Genomic DNA, 18,094 nt, shown 5'->3' with positions numbered 1-18,094 from the left:
GAAGGGAGATTTCTGGTTTGTTTTGCAGTGACTGGCATCTTAAAGACGTCTGGAAACAAGCATAGGGTGATAAATTATCCACAAGGCAGTGACTTAAACGTGTGTAAAACTAGTGCACAAGAGAAATACTGTCCTTCCAACAAGGATCGAAACAGAGAACAGGACTGTTGCATGAATTTTCCTGCAAAGTCTTTAGCAGCCAGACTAATCCCAGACACACCTCGTGCTGACCTTTACACATATATGCACAAACTTTCTGGGAGACTTCCTTTCCCCAGTCTGTCCTTTCTTCATCTCCCAGAAGGGCTGCCTGCTGGACTTGGTGATCCTGCTTTCATAGAAAGGGAGAGAGCCTCCACCTACCTTGCTCTCCTTCCTTCCCTCCCCAGTTCCTCACTCCCTCTCTTCCCCTCAGGCTGGCAGGATTCCTCAGGCAGAGCATGCAATCAGTTTGCAGGGAGCAGCCGCAGCCACAGGAAAGATGCAGAAGCACAACCAGAAGGAGCACCTCTACAAGCTGCTGGTGATCGGGGACCTGGGAGTGGGCAAAACCAGCATCATCAAACGTTATGTCCACCAGAACTTCTCCCCCCACTACCGGGCCACCATCGGGGTGGACTTTGCTTTGAAGGTGCTGAACTGGGATGCTGAAACTGTGGTACGGCTCCAGCTCTGGGATATTGCGGGTGAGTACAGAGGAGAACCTTTTGCCCCATAGCCCATCCAAAACCAATACAAAATATAGACCCAAATTCATTTGTACTAATCTAAAAGTTGGAAACCACTAGTGGCTATGAAGTGAGGGAGAGCAGATTGAGGACAGAAAACTTTAAGGACAGATTGACATTTTGAAGTTTCTCTAAAGCCAGCAGTCTCCAAACAAGGGGTGTCAGAGTGGAATCTCTGATGTCTGATTTTTGTCCCAAGCCCTTGGACAAATGCAGGGACAAGGCACCTTTCTCCAAGTGCCTCAGTTATTTCCCTGTAGCTGCCGATGTTCAGATTTGTCTCCTTAGACTAATAGAACTCTGTGACAGGAGAGAGAGTAACAAGTGGAATAGATGAGGGATTCAGTAAAAAGATTAAAAGGATTTTTATATTTTAAAAAATAAAGAAAAGGTATCACTGAGTTACTTTATCAAAATACTTTCCTCCTTCCTGTCCTTCCTCTACCTCTTACCTTCCCTCCCTTCAGCCCAGTGAAAATAAGTCTTAATGTGCTTTGAAAAGAGAAGTGTTTCTATTTGGCAATAATCTTCGTTGTTAAAAATATAATTATCATGTTTAATTATCCTTATTCCAACATCAAGAAAAAAAACATAGTTTACCCTGTGCAAGGAGAAAAAAAGTAAAGAAGTCCAGCTATGCCTGCATGCTTACATAATTAAAACACACATAATCTGACATTGTTGCTGTCAGTGCTTCAGAGCTTTTATATTTGGCTTCAAATTAAACCCACAACTTTTTTTTCAACAACCCCTTCTTGGAAATTAACAATTTTTGTTTCAGTCCACAAAATAAGTTTATCTTAATAGTATATTTCACATGCTGTAAGTAATCATTTTTCATTCAGTGAATATAGGAATCCAAGTAGAGCTATAACACAATAGATTACAGGGTAAAGGAGGGCATTTAAAAACTCGATTAAATTAAGAAGTTACTTTCATTAAGTAGGAAATAAAGGTGAACTGCTGTTAGGCAGCTGTGCCAGCCTGTGGCCTGAGTTGTGGGTTCAGTGATCTAGTCTGGAACAGTACCGAGTAAAACTGGTGAAATGAGAAAATTCTTGACATTCTTATCAGAGGAGGGTGTGCCTTTCTTCTGCACTTAGCTGTCTCATGTCTGAGCTCTGAATTTGGCACCAAGGTACTAAAACTTATGCAACAACACTGCTTTATGCAAAACATGTATAAACTCAGCTTTTTTACACATCATTATAATCTTGGGGTTTTATGATGTTAAATACATATATGCTCAGTTTTCTTTATTAAAAGTTGGAATAATGGGGAAAACATTTTTATTACTCACTTGTGACTGATTATAACAACAAACACATACACTGCCAGTAAAACTTTTCTGCATGAGAAAAAGCATTTAACAATAAATTCTGAATGCATGAGGGACTTAAAGAATGTATTTTGCATGCCTTGTTTCAGAGATTTATTACACTACTAATCATGTGCTGGCGGATCATATGATGTAGCTTTCAGTCAGGCTGCAGAAGCAATTACACCTAGTTGTAGTACTGAATGACTAGCATGCTTTCTGAGTTATCACACATGACAGAGAGAATTACAGCATCGTACTAAATTTCATATGAATTGCCCAATTCAAAGCATCACTGTGAAGGTCAAGACAGTGATCAGTAATAAAAAGAGTTACTGTCTCAGTTTTAATGACTTTTGTGTACAGAGCTTTAGCTGCTGCTGGCTGTACATAGAAAGTAAGTTCTGTAAGCAATACACTGAATTCAGATCATTGTGGTGGAGGCATAGAAGTTATCACAAATAAGGCATCTGGCTGATGAGAAAAGAAGTGGTTTTAAAATGAAAGAGAAGTAAAACTGGTTGGAAATATGAACAGAATGGAAGTGGTTTTTTCCTGGTTGTGGCTAGTCATGTATCACCATTTGCAAAACACAAATATTCAATGACAAGAACAAGGAAAATAAAATCTGTGGCCTCAGAACATCCTCTATCTTTTGGTAGAATCTCTGTTATTAGGTCATGTTTAGCTTTGGGCATAAAGAAATAAATTTTGGGCCTCTGACCAAGCTGAAAGATGTTGGCTTAGCATTCAGGGCATCTTGGACTGAAGCAAATTCTGCCAATATATCAATAATATTTCAAATCAGTATTTTTATATAAATATGTATTTATACATGTATGTATATAGAGATATCAGGTACCATCTTAGCTCTTATATCTTCTTTCCCCCTCCATTATACAACCAGTGAACTTAGTACCAAGCCTATGTGTACTCTTCCTTGCATTTCACACTGCGGATCAGTGGGTAGTAAATTGTTTTAACAATCTAGAAATAATTTTCTCAGAAGTGTTTTGAGTAAAAACAGTGTTAAGCTTATATACATTATTAGTAGGATTTACATACATACTTACTTCATTGGAGGAATGACTTATTCCAGCCATGGTAGGACCAAGCAGTTTACCCTGGTTTACCCTTATCATGCACAAGAAGAAAAAGCAAATTTGGTTCATCCATCTGGTGCCATTTAATTTCATAATTAAATGTATTTCTTGTATCTGTAATATATTTTTTTGTATTTTTAATTTGGTAAACAAAACTATAATAAGATCTAATAGTTAAATGCTGAAACTGCATTTATTTGGATAAGAGAGAAATGCTGAACAACAAGGACAACTAAGCATTAGAAAAATTAATTCAGGGATAAGGTAGGCTTTTCATCACATATTGTTACATTAAGACATGGGTTTTAACACATAATATATTCCTTAAGCTATGGGTATTAGGCAGGAATAATTGGACTAAACTTCATGGTTTATGGTGTTATGATGCCATGATGTCTGTAACAAGACACTGTCATTAAAATCTATTAATTTATATCTGATTCAGTAAGGTGCCAAAGTTTGAAGTGACTCAATTTTTACTGTTGTGTGTGAGAGGAGACATACATGATAAAATTCTCTTTGTCTTTAATTTCCCCACAATTCCATTTTATTTCATTGAATGTCCCAAATGAACAGTTTTGGTGTTCTGTTGAAGTGTGCCATCACTCTACTGCTTTGTCATACAACTTTATATCTTGGTCCTCAGTCAATTTCTGTCTTTGTTTCCTTATCTTTTCTGCTGCCTCTGTGTGAGTATCCTCTAAGTTTGTAACAGATTGTTATAAGGAAAGCTTTAAAAGAAACTAAATAGTACTTTGCACAAGTCTGCTGTGGATACAGGTCTGCAGATCAGGCTGTCACACTGCTGAAGAAAACAGCTATTGCAGACAGCAAATCTGGATGTATCAGTAAGGCTGCTCTCCATGCTACTGTCTGTGTTTCGTGCCCACACAGCCTGGAGATTTCTCTGAGGACCAGCTTTAGGTGCAGATTAACTGCAGGGAGCAGCTCTTAGTACAGTGGGGAGAAGAGCAGCACATCAGAGCCTTCCCTGCTCCTTTTCCACAGCCATCTCCATATCCACGTTACCAGTCCTGCTGCGTATGTGTGGGCTGGATTATTCACTGCTGCCAAAAATATGTTGATTTGATTTTAGAAGGCTGGTTCTCATCTCATAAGGATTTGGACCAATGCTTTGGAGACAATACCAGTGGGGAAAGAACAGCTTTGCTTCCTTTCCTTGCCACTTTGACCTTTGGAAACAGCAGTCTTTGCACAGATATAGGCAAGTGTCTCTGCAGTTGTAAAATTGTTAAGATTGTTATGCTGCAGAAGTAGTAAGCACTGTTCACTAATGCCAGGCACAGCACATCCTCAGCATTTCAGGTTTTTAGTGGCTGCTAAGCATTGCAGTACATATGCATAAATAAGATAGTCATGGTGATTTCAAGGCTAAGTTACCTTGAAATTGCTGTTCTGCAAACATAAATAAGTCCCTTGCTGTGAGGGTTCTATTTCATTATAGATTTTTAGTGGGATCCATGGGCCAGATCCTGCCAACTGCCTGCTTTTCTGCATTCTGCATTCAGGACTTGCTTGAGTTTCAATCCATAAAGACCATGATTTGAATTCAAGTATGAATATTCTGAAAGTGCTCTGAAGTGAAAGGTAAAAAGTGTTTAAATTCTCTCCACAATTTCCAGCTTCTCAGTTTTAGCTAGAGGCTCTTGGTAAAGCATGGTGGTTCCCAAAAGTATTTGTTTCTCAGGATGAGGGACAGTGGAAAGAAGTAAAACCCATTTTAAAACTTGGCATTAGGCAGTTTTAATCAACTTTTAACTTACGCTATATTTCAGATGCTGTGGGCAAGATAGTGGAAATTATCTGAATTTTAGTACTTTAACATTAGTTTTTATAACTTTATCAGAGATGATGGTGGTTAGTGAAAACTGTAGATTTCTGTACAAATTTATGTGGGGTGCATTTTTATAAACCATGAAAATTCAGCTATTGATTTCTTTAAGCGGTCAACCTTTCCCTGCTGCAGAGATACTTCTGAGATTAGAATAAATGTGCAGACCAGCTGACCTTCAGACAGGAAGTTCTTCCCTTTAATAGAAATCTTGTTGTTTTGTCACCTTGGTCTCACTTGGTTCCCTTCAAAGTGGGGTAGGATTCATCTGTTTAAAAATTAGACATCTCATCTTCATTAGACACTTCATGACTACAAAGGGACCCTAACCTTAGATACTCCCAGCTACTTTTTTTTATTTTAAATTAGGACTGATAAATCCCAACACAGAGCACAATCTCAATGGCCAAAGGCCGTTGGACTTGTGGGGTTTGATGCCAGATGACCGTGGCCTTGCAAGGGATGCAGTAAAGTACAACGGGCCAGATCAAACAAACATTTCACAAGTTTCGGACCCTTCAAGTGAAAAGCAAAGCCCATCTCCCCCAGTCCCTCTTACAATAAAGCAGATTCTCATGTTCAAGGCTGCCTGCAAGATACCACTGAATACCTAATGGTTAATCTATTTTCTAGCCTAATTAGTGCCATTGTGTAACTGAAAACTCGAGACCAGATTCTGACATCTTTAATACATCAAATGGTGTCTATTTTTGTAAGTAATTCTGATAAATGAAAAAGTTTTAGGAACCTTATCTGTTAATATTGGATTTTGTTCACATAAGGGAGAATCTATGGAAGAAAGAGTCCTTCTGTATCCTTAGACACATTATTTAGCTCTCCAAGCACAATGCAAATACTAGAGATCATTTTTCTACAATGTTAGTTAAATAAAAGTGATTATGCAAATAGCATAAAAATGAAACTCCTTTTAATAAACCACCACTTTTCCATTCAAAGTTGCCTAATGTCTTTCTGTCTTTCTTTCCTGTATTCATTGTACCTGATCAGGAAAAAGACCACTTCAAAGAGAGTTTAGGAACTTTATTCAGCCAGCATCCTTATTCTTTCTTTGAAGTGATTGATGATGAATATTGGTGATCCCTATCCTCCTGCATAAAGCTGATTTTACAAACATGGTGGATTTTCTATGCAGCAAAAATCCTGTGTATCTGCAAAAGAAGCTGGAAGCAAGAGGAGAGATCAGTGTCTTACAATTTGTCAGAACTATTCAGGTCAATACTGGACAAAAGATCACAAGAGTCTTTTGTTCCTCTAGTAACTTTGTTCATGCTGGATGATTTTATGCTGCAAATGAATAATGTAGTTCATGTTCTATGACACCTATTCTAGAGATCTGTGTCCCAGTAAATATGTGTGAGGCCCAGGTTTAGCTGCTCTAATATTATCTATAGTGCAAGCATCTCAAGAACTTTGCATGAGAAGTACAAACTATCACTGAAATAAAATATCCCTCAAAAAATTAATTGCATATGTTGCTGCTTGCCTCACTTCTAAGTTTCTAATCAGACTTTGACTTTTGTTTGAAGGCACCTTCTTGCAGATGAGAAAAAAAAATTGCTCAACAAGGAGATTATTGAATAGCACATGACTTAGCCATTCATCTGGTTAGCCCATTGATAGGAATCATAAGACATTTTAACAAGACCTAGCCATAAGAAATTTTTAATATGACCTCTTACTTCCCAAAAATAATCTACTTCTATCTTGCTTTATCAATGGGATGCAGTGTAGGTTTAAAGTAAAAAAAATCTAACATGAATTTAGAGAAGACAGACTTCCTCTTTGGTTTCTGTATCATGTGAATTACTTTCTCCTCGCTGCCACAGTGCTTAAAACCAAAGATAAACATCACAAACTGATGGTGTTGACCCTGTAAGTGGGTTCAGTGCTACTTCCATTAAATGAAACTGCATGGACTAGAAACCCAGCAATCGGCACTTTTCCCCTTCTCAGCCCAGCCTTACATTTGACAGCATGATTTCCATCAGAAAAAATCTTCACAGGTAAGCTTCATAAGGTCAGACTTCTTGTCTTCCTATCCTACTCAAAATTACTCACATTGAGAAAATAAGGTTAGAAACAGGTTTCCATTAAATGTTTCTATTTTCATAGCACTTTTCTCCAGCAATGGAAGCATATACAAGAGTTGCCTTTCTTAAAGACTGCTATCATTGTGAAACATTTCAGGAGTTTATAATTCTTTTTTTGGATCACAGCTCAGCAGTAGACACTAGTGGAAATTCTATTTTTTATTTTCAAGAAAAAATCTGTGCAATTTTTTTTTTCAAATTTCTCATGAAAACAGCAGATATATTAACAAACCCACAGCTGATCAACATACCACATCCTGATGTCAAGTGTATTAATTTTCATACTGTTAATGATATAAAATTACAGATATTTACAAATGTCCATGTTTGTATATGATAATATATTGTTAGCTCAAAAAAACACTGTAAATAACTTCCCAGAAAACACTTTGAATTCAGCAAATAAAACCATAAAACTTCAGATTTTTTCTCCTCCCAGACCTTTTCACTGGAGCAATACAGTTCTTCATATTGCTACTGCTGTACTATTTCTTAGAACAATTTCCATGTTTATAAGGTTTTAAATTCACCTTCCTCACCTCTGTGTTTTAGTTTACTCATAACACTAAATTTGTAAGGACTCTAATGCCTGGTTACTGCTGGTTATTATAACTTGCACTAGGATCCCCTTTATGCATGATCAGTTCAGTTGCATTAGATATTTCACACAAAATACCATAGTTTCAAGGAGTTTCTGATCTGGTACCTAGATTTTTTATGACTCTTGTTTAAAGTCCTATGATGTACACCAAGACCCTTGCTACTGTCCACAGACCAAGAAATCTGGCAGCCTAATAAGACCTAACACTGGAGTTCAAGCTTGTCATAAAGTTAGTAAATTTCCTTGGATGTTTGCCTGAAAATTCCTTTTTCATGCAATACTCTCCTGCATTTTCATGCAAATTAGTCTAGCATAGTACTTGCTATTATTTAGACAAGGAGTAGTTTCCCAGAGACTTATGAAATGAAGTCCTGCCTTCACTAATGTTCTCTTCGAAAACTTGCTATGTGAAATACTGATCTAACTTGGAAGCACTAATTTTTAAAATTTTCTCCCTCCTTATTTCTTCATCACAGGACAGGAAAGATTTGGAAACATGACCAGGGTATATTACAGAGAGGCCATGGGGGCATTTATTGTCTTTGATGTTACAAGACCTGCAACGTTTGAAGCAGTGACAAAATGGAAAGAGGATTTGGACTCTAAGTTGGTTCTTCCAAATGGCAAACCTGTGCCAACAGTCCTATTAGCAAACAAATGCGACCAGGGAATAGATGTTCTTATGAACAACGGCATCAAGATGGATCAGTTCTGCAAAGAGAATGGGTTCGTGGGCTGGTTTGAAACATCGGCCAAGGTAATGTTTCCATTTCTTTTAAAATATTCCTAAGTACAGAGAAATCAGTTTCCTGAAATAGTTCATTCGATCTAAATGCACATCTTGCAAAGCTCTTCTCTTGGTGGAATTAATTAAACTTGTACTTGAACTTGTAAATTTTTACATTTCTATTTCTTTTAGGCATTTTGTTGCAAAGCAAATTATGTGCAACATTCTGAAATACAGATACTCTAATATGATATGCCACCAGTAAACTATGTAACCAGTCAACAACTTGTTGTGTAATAGCCTGGGGAGAAAGATGACCTTAGGCAAGGCATAAAAGCTACGTCCTATGAATGATATGAGGATGTTTTTTACAATTTTTAACATTGAATATTATCTCTAAGTAATTATATAATCACTTTAGTTGAGAAATGCTGATTTGAGACAATAGCTTTATTGTCTTAGATTCCAGAAATAAAGTCAGTCTATTGTAGTGCTTATACAATGTTTACTGCTATAAGCCTTCATTCTCAAAAACCTTTTTAAAAAAATCACATATCTGGAGTGGAAGGAAATACCAGTCGTTCAAGTGCTGAATGAGCTACTCCAAAGTTCAATTCTTTGCCTTGGTACAGATTTCCTGAGTGCCTGGAAAACTGAGATCAAAATCACAAAGGGCACTGGGACTTTCAGATTATAAAGACCCAAGGTACAGTGGTACTGTGTATCAGTTTGGGATTTCTCAAATAATCTCAGTGCATGGAAGATTTGGAGAGCTGGCATTTGAAATATTGATTAGAACACAACAATTCAACGGATATTATGTTGATTGTATGCTCCTATTACGAAAGCTGGAACTTTTGGATGTTTAAAATGAAAGCAGTTTGGTTCTGGTTTGACGTAGATTGTTGGTAGACTGAATGTCAAAATGCTCCATTTGATTTTTTAATTTCTTTTATGCACTTTATGTAAGTTACTTAAGGATCTTTAGAGTGTATATTTGTATTTTTGTATTTTTGTATTTTACTTTTCTAGTCTTGACATCTCCTTTAAGCATTAATATTTAAAAGATGTTTCACTTGTAATCAGCAGAAGTAACAGCAGGTGAATAACGGCTTGTCCTAGACTGCCTCAAGCATTGCATGAACTCTGGGCTAAGATTGCAAAGTCATGAAGCTTGTCGCTGTTCTTTGGCCTATAAGAAAGGAATTTGTACCATGAATTCCATACATCAGTCCCCAGTGAACATTTGTCCACGTCTTAAAAGGGACAACAGCATTTATTGTGCCAAGGGTCATTGCAGGTCATGACAGAGAATGAATGTACAAACAATTTCAAAGTTCACAGAGAGGTTTTACTATGATGATGGAGCCAGACTGGGGCAGAACTGTGGAAGTATAAAGGACATATAAAGGATATATAAATTTTAAAAAAGTCACAATAGAGGATAAGTTTTCAAAGTTTCTCTAAGCCACATAGAATTAAGATTTGGAGCGATTTTAAACATGGGAAATATCTAGATTCTTCTTACTTTATTTAACTCAGAAACCCAAGCAGTCCTCAGATTGCCAGTGCAATCACACAGGAATAGCAAGAAAGCCAGTTATGACAAGATTGGTCTTCAAAGTCCATTGTAAGGGAGCAGTGAGAGTTGAGGACACATGACTTATCAGACTCTTCTCTGCTGCTATAGACCAGAGGTTATGATCTGTTATTCTGCAATCCCCACACCTGATTTCTACTCAGAATTGGAGTCTCCTGACTTTAAAATTACGCAAAGAGTAATTCCAGTAAAGATGGTAGAATCACATCATTTAGGTTAATCTAGATCAGAATAATATCCCCACTTGGTCTAAGTTCTGAACTAAAACCTCCACTTTCTTTCCTAAACAAAACTTATTATTACTGCTATTTTAAAATACTGGATGTTATACATACCTGGTATTCCTTCAGCCTAGGGCACATTAAATAATTGAAGTTGGGTCTTGGGAAAATAAATATCTAACTATGTTTGCTAAAGAGAATAGAAACTGTTTGGAAGCAGAGTAACATGGACAGAGAAGTCATCATCCTGCAGCCAGCAGTTTTAGCAGTTCAGATAAGTAATAACTCTCTCTTTGTTGTATCCTGGAATAATTAGATCTCTGGAGATTTTCCAGAGACATACTTGGAAACGTTATAGCCTTCAGAATAAACTGAATATGATTTATGCATTTTGGAAAAACAAAGGTGATTCCTTATAAAAAATAACATCATTCTGCCTTGCAGAAAGTAACATGCTACCATATTTCAAGCTGTCAATGGTTTAAATTTTTGTCTGTAGCGTTACCATATTACACCAAAAAAAAAAAGAAAAAGAAAAAGAAATCACTCTATTATTCCCTAGTGCTATTTTTCACAAGTTAACAACTCCAATATAAAACATTTGAGCCACCTCATGCATTCTCATGTATTAGTTTTGATTCTTGCATTAATCTGAAGGAAATACTCAGCCTGTTCCAATCTTCTGCTCCCTATAAAGATAGAAGAATTTGAATAGTTTACCATGTAAGAAGGGCCTTATTGGGCAACAACACCACACAGTATAGTCACAAGTTACACTACTGCCACATATCTGATGGTGAGCCTGATCTCTTTTATGCATTCATATTTACTTCACTTATACTGATTGTGATCTGAAAGGCACATCCCCAGATAGTGACAAAATAACCTTTTATATTAAACTCTTTAATAAATTTCATGACCACAAGTATTGTGAAACATTCATACTTTTAAAGGAAGGAAATGTCTCCTTCCTGTCACACATTTAATTATCCAGCACATGACCAGAGCAGCTGAGAGCTCCACTCATGTTTCCAAACCTTTAAACTGTTTTCACCACCATTCCTAGTTCAAAGAGGTGAGCTTTGACTTGAATTAGAAAAGGAGCAATTGCAAGCTTATTATCACTTTATAATGAAAATGGAACTTGTGCAAGAGAACAGACAAGTCAGGCAAAACTAAATGTGCTTGAAAGTACCTAATTCACACATAACTTGAAATGCCTTGCAACTGGCAATGGCTGTGCTGTGATTATGCCTGACTTCCTCTTTTCCCTGCTGTAATTCTGCTGTCAGTAATACAGAATTAGACAAAAAGACACTCATGTTTTATCCAAATTGCCCAGAAAGGATGGTAGCTATGCTTTTCAGATCATTACCAAACTATATACCAAGTTCCTTGTCTGCTGAGCATTATGGCCTGGAGACTGATGAGCAGTCTGAGTCTCTGGCCTATTTGGACATGTCCTATTTGGACTAGCAAGAAGTTATAGAATCTTTCATCCTTTCAGAAATATGTCCTTTCTCCAGCTTTTGTTTGACAGACAGTCCACAATGTGTCATCATAGAATCAGAATGATTGGGGTTGGAAGGGACCTTAAAGATCATCTAGTTCCAAGCCCCCATAGGGCCCAAATGCTGGACTAGCAATCAGAAGTCCTCTTTGCCACTGATCTGCTGCATTGTCTTCAGAAAGTCACTCTCTCCTCTGATCCAACCTTTTCTTTCGCAAAGCGAGGACAATAATCCTGCTCATCTTACCAGTGAGCTCTGTGAACAAACCAAGCTCTACTAACCCTTGTTTAAATCACAAATTCTTCAGCTCTCCTGACTGGACAATTATTATGAAAGATGGAAAAAGCAAGCTATGCAGTAGACTTGCAGAGGAACAGGATAAGTAGTTTTGATTTCCATAAAGAAAAACAAGATTTGGACATGTATTTGAATTAGGCTGACACACTACAGCTACTTTGCTGATCTGGTAACTGAAAACAAAGCAACCCATTTGAGACTGCCAGATCCAGTTAGGGATGCGTGGCTCCTACATTGTTTTTTTAATTCACTCAAAATACAATCTAACCAATATCACCACACAGAGTCTTAGAAAATATTTCAGCTTCTGCCATAAAGCAAAAAATTAAGCTGACACCTAAGGCAAAAGCTTTCAGTTCAGTTGCTCTGTGCAGAATCTTCTGCAGAGTTTCTTTCCTGTAACTAAAATGAGTTGATTCAGATTATCCTATGGGTATTAGAGTTGTTCTGAAGCTCTCTGGATCACTTTCATGAAATACATTATTTAGTGCTGTCCCAAAACTGGAAATTCATAGAATCACAAAATTGTTGAGATCAGAAGATAATTTACTGAAATAATTTTGTTGCAGAATACTCAACCAGGCATAAGAATTCAATCACAGAAATGATCTTGTTCTCAGAGCGGCAGTCACAGCAGTTCATGTTCATGCATCTAAATGGCTTTTAACTTGTACGGTTGTTTTTCCCTAGAAATACAACCACGGCAACATGGCACACCACCTTAATAAGGCTCTGTTCATAGTGGTTTCCCAAGTGCTCTGCTAAGGGAGAGTGTGGAGCTGTTCCCTCAGACTGCTAGCTCCGGGGGAGTGCAGGTTAAAACATCTTGAAAGTCGACTCCCAGATTTTACTGTATTATGGAAATAAAATGTGGAAGCTATGTGCTTCTCACTAGGTTCCCATCTAATACCTGAATGTTTCACAATTTGTAAATGTTTACTTATGGGAAGTAAGTTTTTCCAACCCCACTAGTAGTCTAAGATCATGTCTCTAAGTGGTGCTGATTCAGACCTCCCCAGTGCCCTGGTTAGGTAGCTATGCCTGCGTACATGTTGTTCTTCACCCTGACTTTTAAGGTAAGACTGAAACATCAGATTCAGTCAGATGAAGAAAGTACCAATGTAAAAAGGGAGAAGCTTTATACTAGGAAACAAGCAGTCAGCCAAATCTAAGATATCTACATGGCAAAGAAAGAAAAATTTCATCTGAAAGTGAGACAAAATTAGAAAAGGCCTTGCCTTTTTTCTTCTGTAAAGAGCTAAAAGCCAGTCTAATCTGCAGGGGTTTATTTCATATATTAAAATGGAATACCCTAAATGTTGAAGTTCTTCATCTGCAGTAGAGATGGCAGATAAAGGGGAAGACAATACAGAATGCTAAGAAGTTTGCTGAGCTTGTGTACTGCTTTGAGTAACGTTTGATAATGTATTTATTTCCCCTTCAGTTGATTGTTGCTTGCAAGACTACAAAATTATTTCCCATAGAAATAGGTTTTAAATAATGCAACTCTCTTTCCCAGCTATCCTTTCCATAAACTACCCTTTGAAAAGATATATTTGCATGAGATCGATCTACAAGGCAAACTGTAATTTTTTTTGTGTCTTCCAGTGTTCCTTTCCGGCTTTCCAAGATTGGTCAGTTATTTTCTTTGCCTTTTTTTATTTGGTAATTTTACCCTTTATTTAGAATAAAGAGTAATATGTGCTGATATTCACTTTGCATTCCTTCTTGATGAGGTCAAGAGAAAGACCAGCTCAAGATTCAGACATCATCACAGGAGCTGAGTTCAGGTCTTTGCTCTGGCAGACATTGTCAGGTTGGTGCAGGGTGAGTCACTTAGGGTTGGATTCACAACTCAGCTCTTGCATCACTGACTGTGATAGTGTCTTTCAGATACTGAGGCTTGCTGAGGCACATAGAAATTGGCAAGACACCTCAGGGGACAGGGCAAGGGGAGATTGTGAATCCCTCAGAGATTATAAAATCCTTCAGGAAGGGATTTATAAAGGCTAGCATGTCAAATAGCGACGTCGATGTGAGAAGCAGACACAAAAGCGGGAAGAGAACACTGAAAGACACCCATAATATGGGCAAGATCCTTCATTTTTGGTCTTGCAATAAAACCTCTCCCATGAACCTTGGGAAAGAAAATTGTTGCATTCCTACCTTACCATATGAAGACTTCATACTATGCCATCTCCCACTTTCCAGCTAGTCTCTGTGTGCTGGTTTCATGAAGTTTCCTCTGTTCATGGCTCTGCTTTTCTCACTATTTGATAAATGGCCTTAGCAGCACTTCCCTATCACAGAAGGATGCTGGGCAGGTAAACACATCAAACATGCAGTGCTGAGTAATACCATCCTTTAAAGTAATATAGGGAGACAGAGCTTTCCCTTTGTTTGGAGAACTGTGAAGGTACAAGTGACATCAGAGGAGGCTGGATAACAAGCACTACAGGTGCATCTAGTACTATGTCAAGAGCTTGATAATTCCTGGACATCTTGCTGTTCAGAAGTAGCTCCACAGTAGCAGGCAGAGTAGGCCTCTCAGTATAACCTGGAGGGGAGGGGAGTGGAGGGGAGGCGAGGGAACGGAGGGGAGGGGAGAGGGACAGGGAGAGGGAGAAGGAGAAGGAGAGGAGAAAGAAAAAAGCCTGAACTTCGTCAATCATCACAATTCCTGTGGTGTCCTTTTGTAGAATGAAAACCACAGGGGAGATGACAGTTAAGGCATTTCAACATAGGGACCCACTGAAAGACATCATTTTACTCTGCTGTCTCACCTATATTTTCTTTCTTTTTTTAAAAAATAATTTTATCTTTTAAGCGTAATTGAGGCTTTCACTACCTTTAGTAGGTATTCCTCTCTGTCCAATCTTACTCTGATTGTTGGTTTCTTTGTATTTGTTGAATGGATTTTCACCTTCTCCTTTTTCTCTTTCCTCTCCTTGATTGCCTTTCAACACCTCATGCTCTCTAAAATCACCAGGTCTCTGGATGTTGGTGTTTGGATAGCAGATCACCTTCTACTGTTTTCAGCTGCTTCACTGCCTAGCAGAATATTGATTTTTCTTTTGCAAAACACACTATAGGAGGAGAGGTGTAGAAATCAATATTCCATTAGTCAGGCCCGAATACAGTAATGTCTGATCTGCAGACCTAGGACACCATAGGATTAGGGTTGTAACAAAAGGCAATAGTGGCATCAGAAAGGAAGCAGTCAAGTAATAAAGCAGGGACAGTAGGAGTTGCTTTGTTGGCATGAGCATAGGCTCCTTGCAGCTAGTAACTTAACATGTCACTTCTCATCTGTACCATATACCAGTTGTCATCCGAACCATAGGAAAATGCTGGAGCTAGCCATAAAATTGAGGAATGTCCATCTATACCCATTTTATGCTTTTGTGGGCTTGGTTCCTTCCCCTTTCCCAATGCCTGTAAGATGATAGTCTCTGACAAAGAAGGTTTCTTTTGATACATCTGAACATTAATCGATTTGGGCAGAATCTCACATTGTCCCTAAGACTATTGAATAAGTGTGTGCCATTCCAAGACAGAAGCAGCACATGGGTAAACGAGATGCTTATCAATCCATTAATAAAGGCAAACACAATGCAAAAGATTTTTACATTTCTCATTTTGTTCATTTAGCAATCCTGTTTTGGCTTCAGCTTTCTAAGCGGTACTGAGAGATATTTTCATTGTCTATTTTTTTCTATTAAAATTTCACAGTGATCTGAAAAAGCCTTTTGGTGCATGCTTGAGGAATTTTCTTGTCTGGTCTAAGAGAACCATGTGATACAGCAGCATTTTAACATCTCAGTACAGAGCCAGTTCCCAGCTCCATATTACTTTCTAGGGATTACTATATTCATAACTAGTCTAAAGATTTGGGGTTTTACAACCAACTGATATTCTTTACAGATAAAATATTTAAGTTCACTTATGTAGTTCAAGAAACCTGTGAAATCTTGGCACTAATCTACATTTTCAGCTAGATCCACAGATTTCATCTCCCTACTGTGGTGCAAAAGGATAGTCAATGAAGTTTGTGAAGCTTTGCCATTGATTTCAAGGGGATTAGACAAAGTCATCTTCACATAATCCACTCCTTTAGCTTTCGATCTTCACATAAATGCCCCTTCTCTAGATTATGGCCTCACTGCAACAGGCTCCAGATTGCCGTCCAGAGGAACCTTCCAACCCAAATTCTTCAATGATTCAATGATTCAGCTTGAAAACCTAGGTAATCTTAGGTTGCAAATCAAACCTTACACTTATTGAACAGGAGTTGTGTGTGCCTCTACACAGTTATATACATACGTGTTCAAATGCATTTCTATATGTATGTATGTGGATGGGGGTGTGATACAATTTTCTAGAAGACTGAAGCTACAGTGAAGTTTCCATATCCTGTCATATAAAGTAAGTAATCAATGCCAGTAGATTACTGGCAGTAGATTGCTCTTAGAGTAGAAGTGTGTTTTTTAAGCCAGAAAGCCTGACTTTTCTTTCCAAACATATTGGAGGCTATCATAAAAAAAATCCTTTCACAATATGATTGCTTATTTTCTGTGCTGTGCTGGGCTGTGTCTCACGGATCGGGCTGTTTCAGCTTTACTTATTCTACAAACAGAGTGAGGGTTGCTAGAAGTTAAATGCTGTTGATGCATATGTAGGAGAAGGTGTGCTTTAGCTTTGATTTTAAACCTTTAGAGTGAGGATTTCTTTCCCACAAATGTAACCAGTGGTGATATATTTCTTCTGAAGCAGTGCATTGGTGATAAGTCACCCTCAAAAGGAAATAAAGGAGAACTCGAAATGATAGAGAACTTGTTTTACTGTTTTGTGAGTAACTTGAGATTGTATTGTTTATTCAATGAATCTAGTTCATCACAGTTTTCATTTTGAGCACTGTATACAGAAATCTTCTTGAAAATGTGGAAAAGGCTTTAAAAAATAAGTGTTATTGATGGCTGTAATTACCGATAGGTAAATTAATCAAAAATCAGAGTAACTATTATTCAAGCAGTGAAATATACGCTCTGGAGCTTTACTTCAGGCATCTGTCTTCAACACCCCTCTGGCATTTGTTTTTTTAATTTATTGAAGCAATCCAGTCACCAAGAGATTGAGGTAATTTAAAGTCAACTCTGTGTACAATTAAAAGGAGATATGAATTATAATAGATATAAAACTTAACTAACTTCAAAACTCCAGTAAGCATTATTTAATACAGTCAATTTTTGAAAGCTGTTTATTAAGGAAAGTAAACTTTTGATGTTAGCTGCAGAAAAGTTTAATTATGCCCAGGAAATATGCAGCATGGTTTAATTAATATTGACTAATCAACCTCTCTTTCTCTTTCACTTGCAGGAAAATATAAACATCAATGAAGCTTCCAGATGCTTGGTGAAACACATAATTGCTAGTGAGAGTGATCCAGTTCAGTCTGTTGAACCAGATATTATAAAACCACACTTGAATTCCTCCAAGATTGTCAGTTGTTCAGCTTGCTTTAAATCCTAAGAGACTTCCAGACTATTACAAAAGCTGAACAACTATGATTCACAATTTATACTTTATCGAACATACCCGGCAGCCCACATTGTCCCTAAGCAGATTGCTGTTTTCTCAAAAATACATTTAAATTTTTCCTTTATTTTTTTTCAGCTAAAACTTATTATGAGCTGTTCATTGATAGCAACTACTCAAAACTCTCTTTGACTATTGGTCAAAAAAAAGACTCACGGTGATGACTGTGTTTCCCAATTTGATTAGCACCACCAGTGATATCAAAACTTATTTCTTCGCCATGTGGTTTCTGAAAGCTCTTATTTGTGATGTGACTGCAGCAATATGCTAGTTGTCCATTGGTTTTCCAGCTTGTCTTCTCAATACCTTGACCAGGTAAACATCACCATTACACTTTGTCATCCCTCAAACTTGAATGATCTTGTTTCATATAAGATGATGATTACTATGGAAATTTAGCTGTTCAGAAAGACAAAACAAGAATGCTTAC

The 18,094-nt window shown here is 37.5% G+C and overlaps 1 protein-coding gene across 1 annotated transcript; it reads left to right on the top strand.

The window, feature by feature from the left end:
- Positions 1-466: 466 nt before the first annotated feature.
- RAB38 (RAB38, member RAS oncogene family) lies at positions 467-17,632 on the top strand. The gene is made up of 3 exons (XM_008928327.4): positions 467-686; positions 8,190-8,470; positions 17,446-17,632. Exons 1-3 carry the CDS (start codon positions 482-484, stop codon positions 17,596-17,598), a joined length of 639 nt encoding a protein of 212 aa, XP_008926575.1. The 5' UTR covers positions 467-481; the 3' UTR covers positions 17,599-17,632.
- The last annotated feature ends 462 nt before the right edge of the window (positions 17,633-18,094 follow it).

Source organism: Manacus vitellinus, unplaced genomic scaffold, assembly GCF_001715985.3.
Source record: "Manacus vitellinus isolate BGI_N305 unplaced genomic scaffold, ASM171598v3 scaffold_2_pilon, whole genome shotgun sequence".
In the NCBI taxonomy this organism is placed as follows: Eukaryota; Metazoa; Chordata; class Aves; order Passeriformes; family Pipridae; genus Manacus; species Manacus vitellinus.
This window is presented reverse-complemented; position numbering and strand designations above follow the sequence as displayed.

What these genes read in the sequence shown, in the direction of transcription:
- RAB38 (XM_008928327.4), top strand. Translation starts at nt 482, where the DNA reads ATGCAGAAGCACAACCAGAAGGAGCACCTCTACAAGCTGCTGGTGATC. An exon ending in CCAGCTCTGGGATATTGCGG is followed by an intron (nt 687 to 8,189) that starts GTGAGTACAGAG and finishes TCTTCATCACAG; the next exon opens with GACAGGAAAGATTTGGAAAC. An exon ending in GGTTTGAAACATCGGCCAAG is followed by an intron (nt 8,471 to 17,445) that starts GTAATGTTTCCA and finishes TTTCACTTGCAG; the next exon opens with GAAAATATAAACATCAATGA.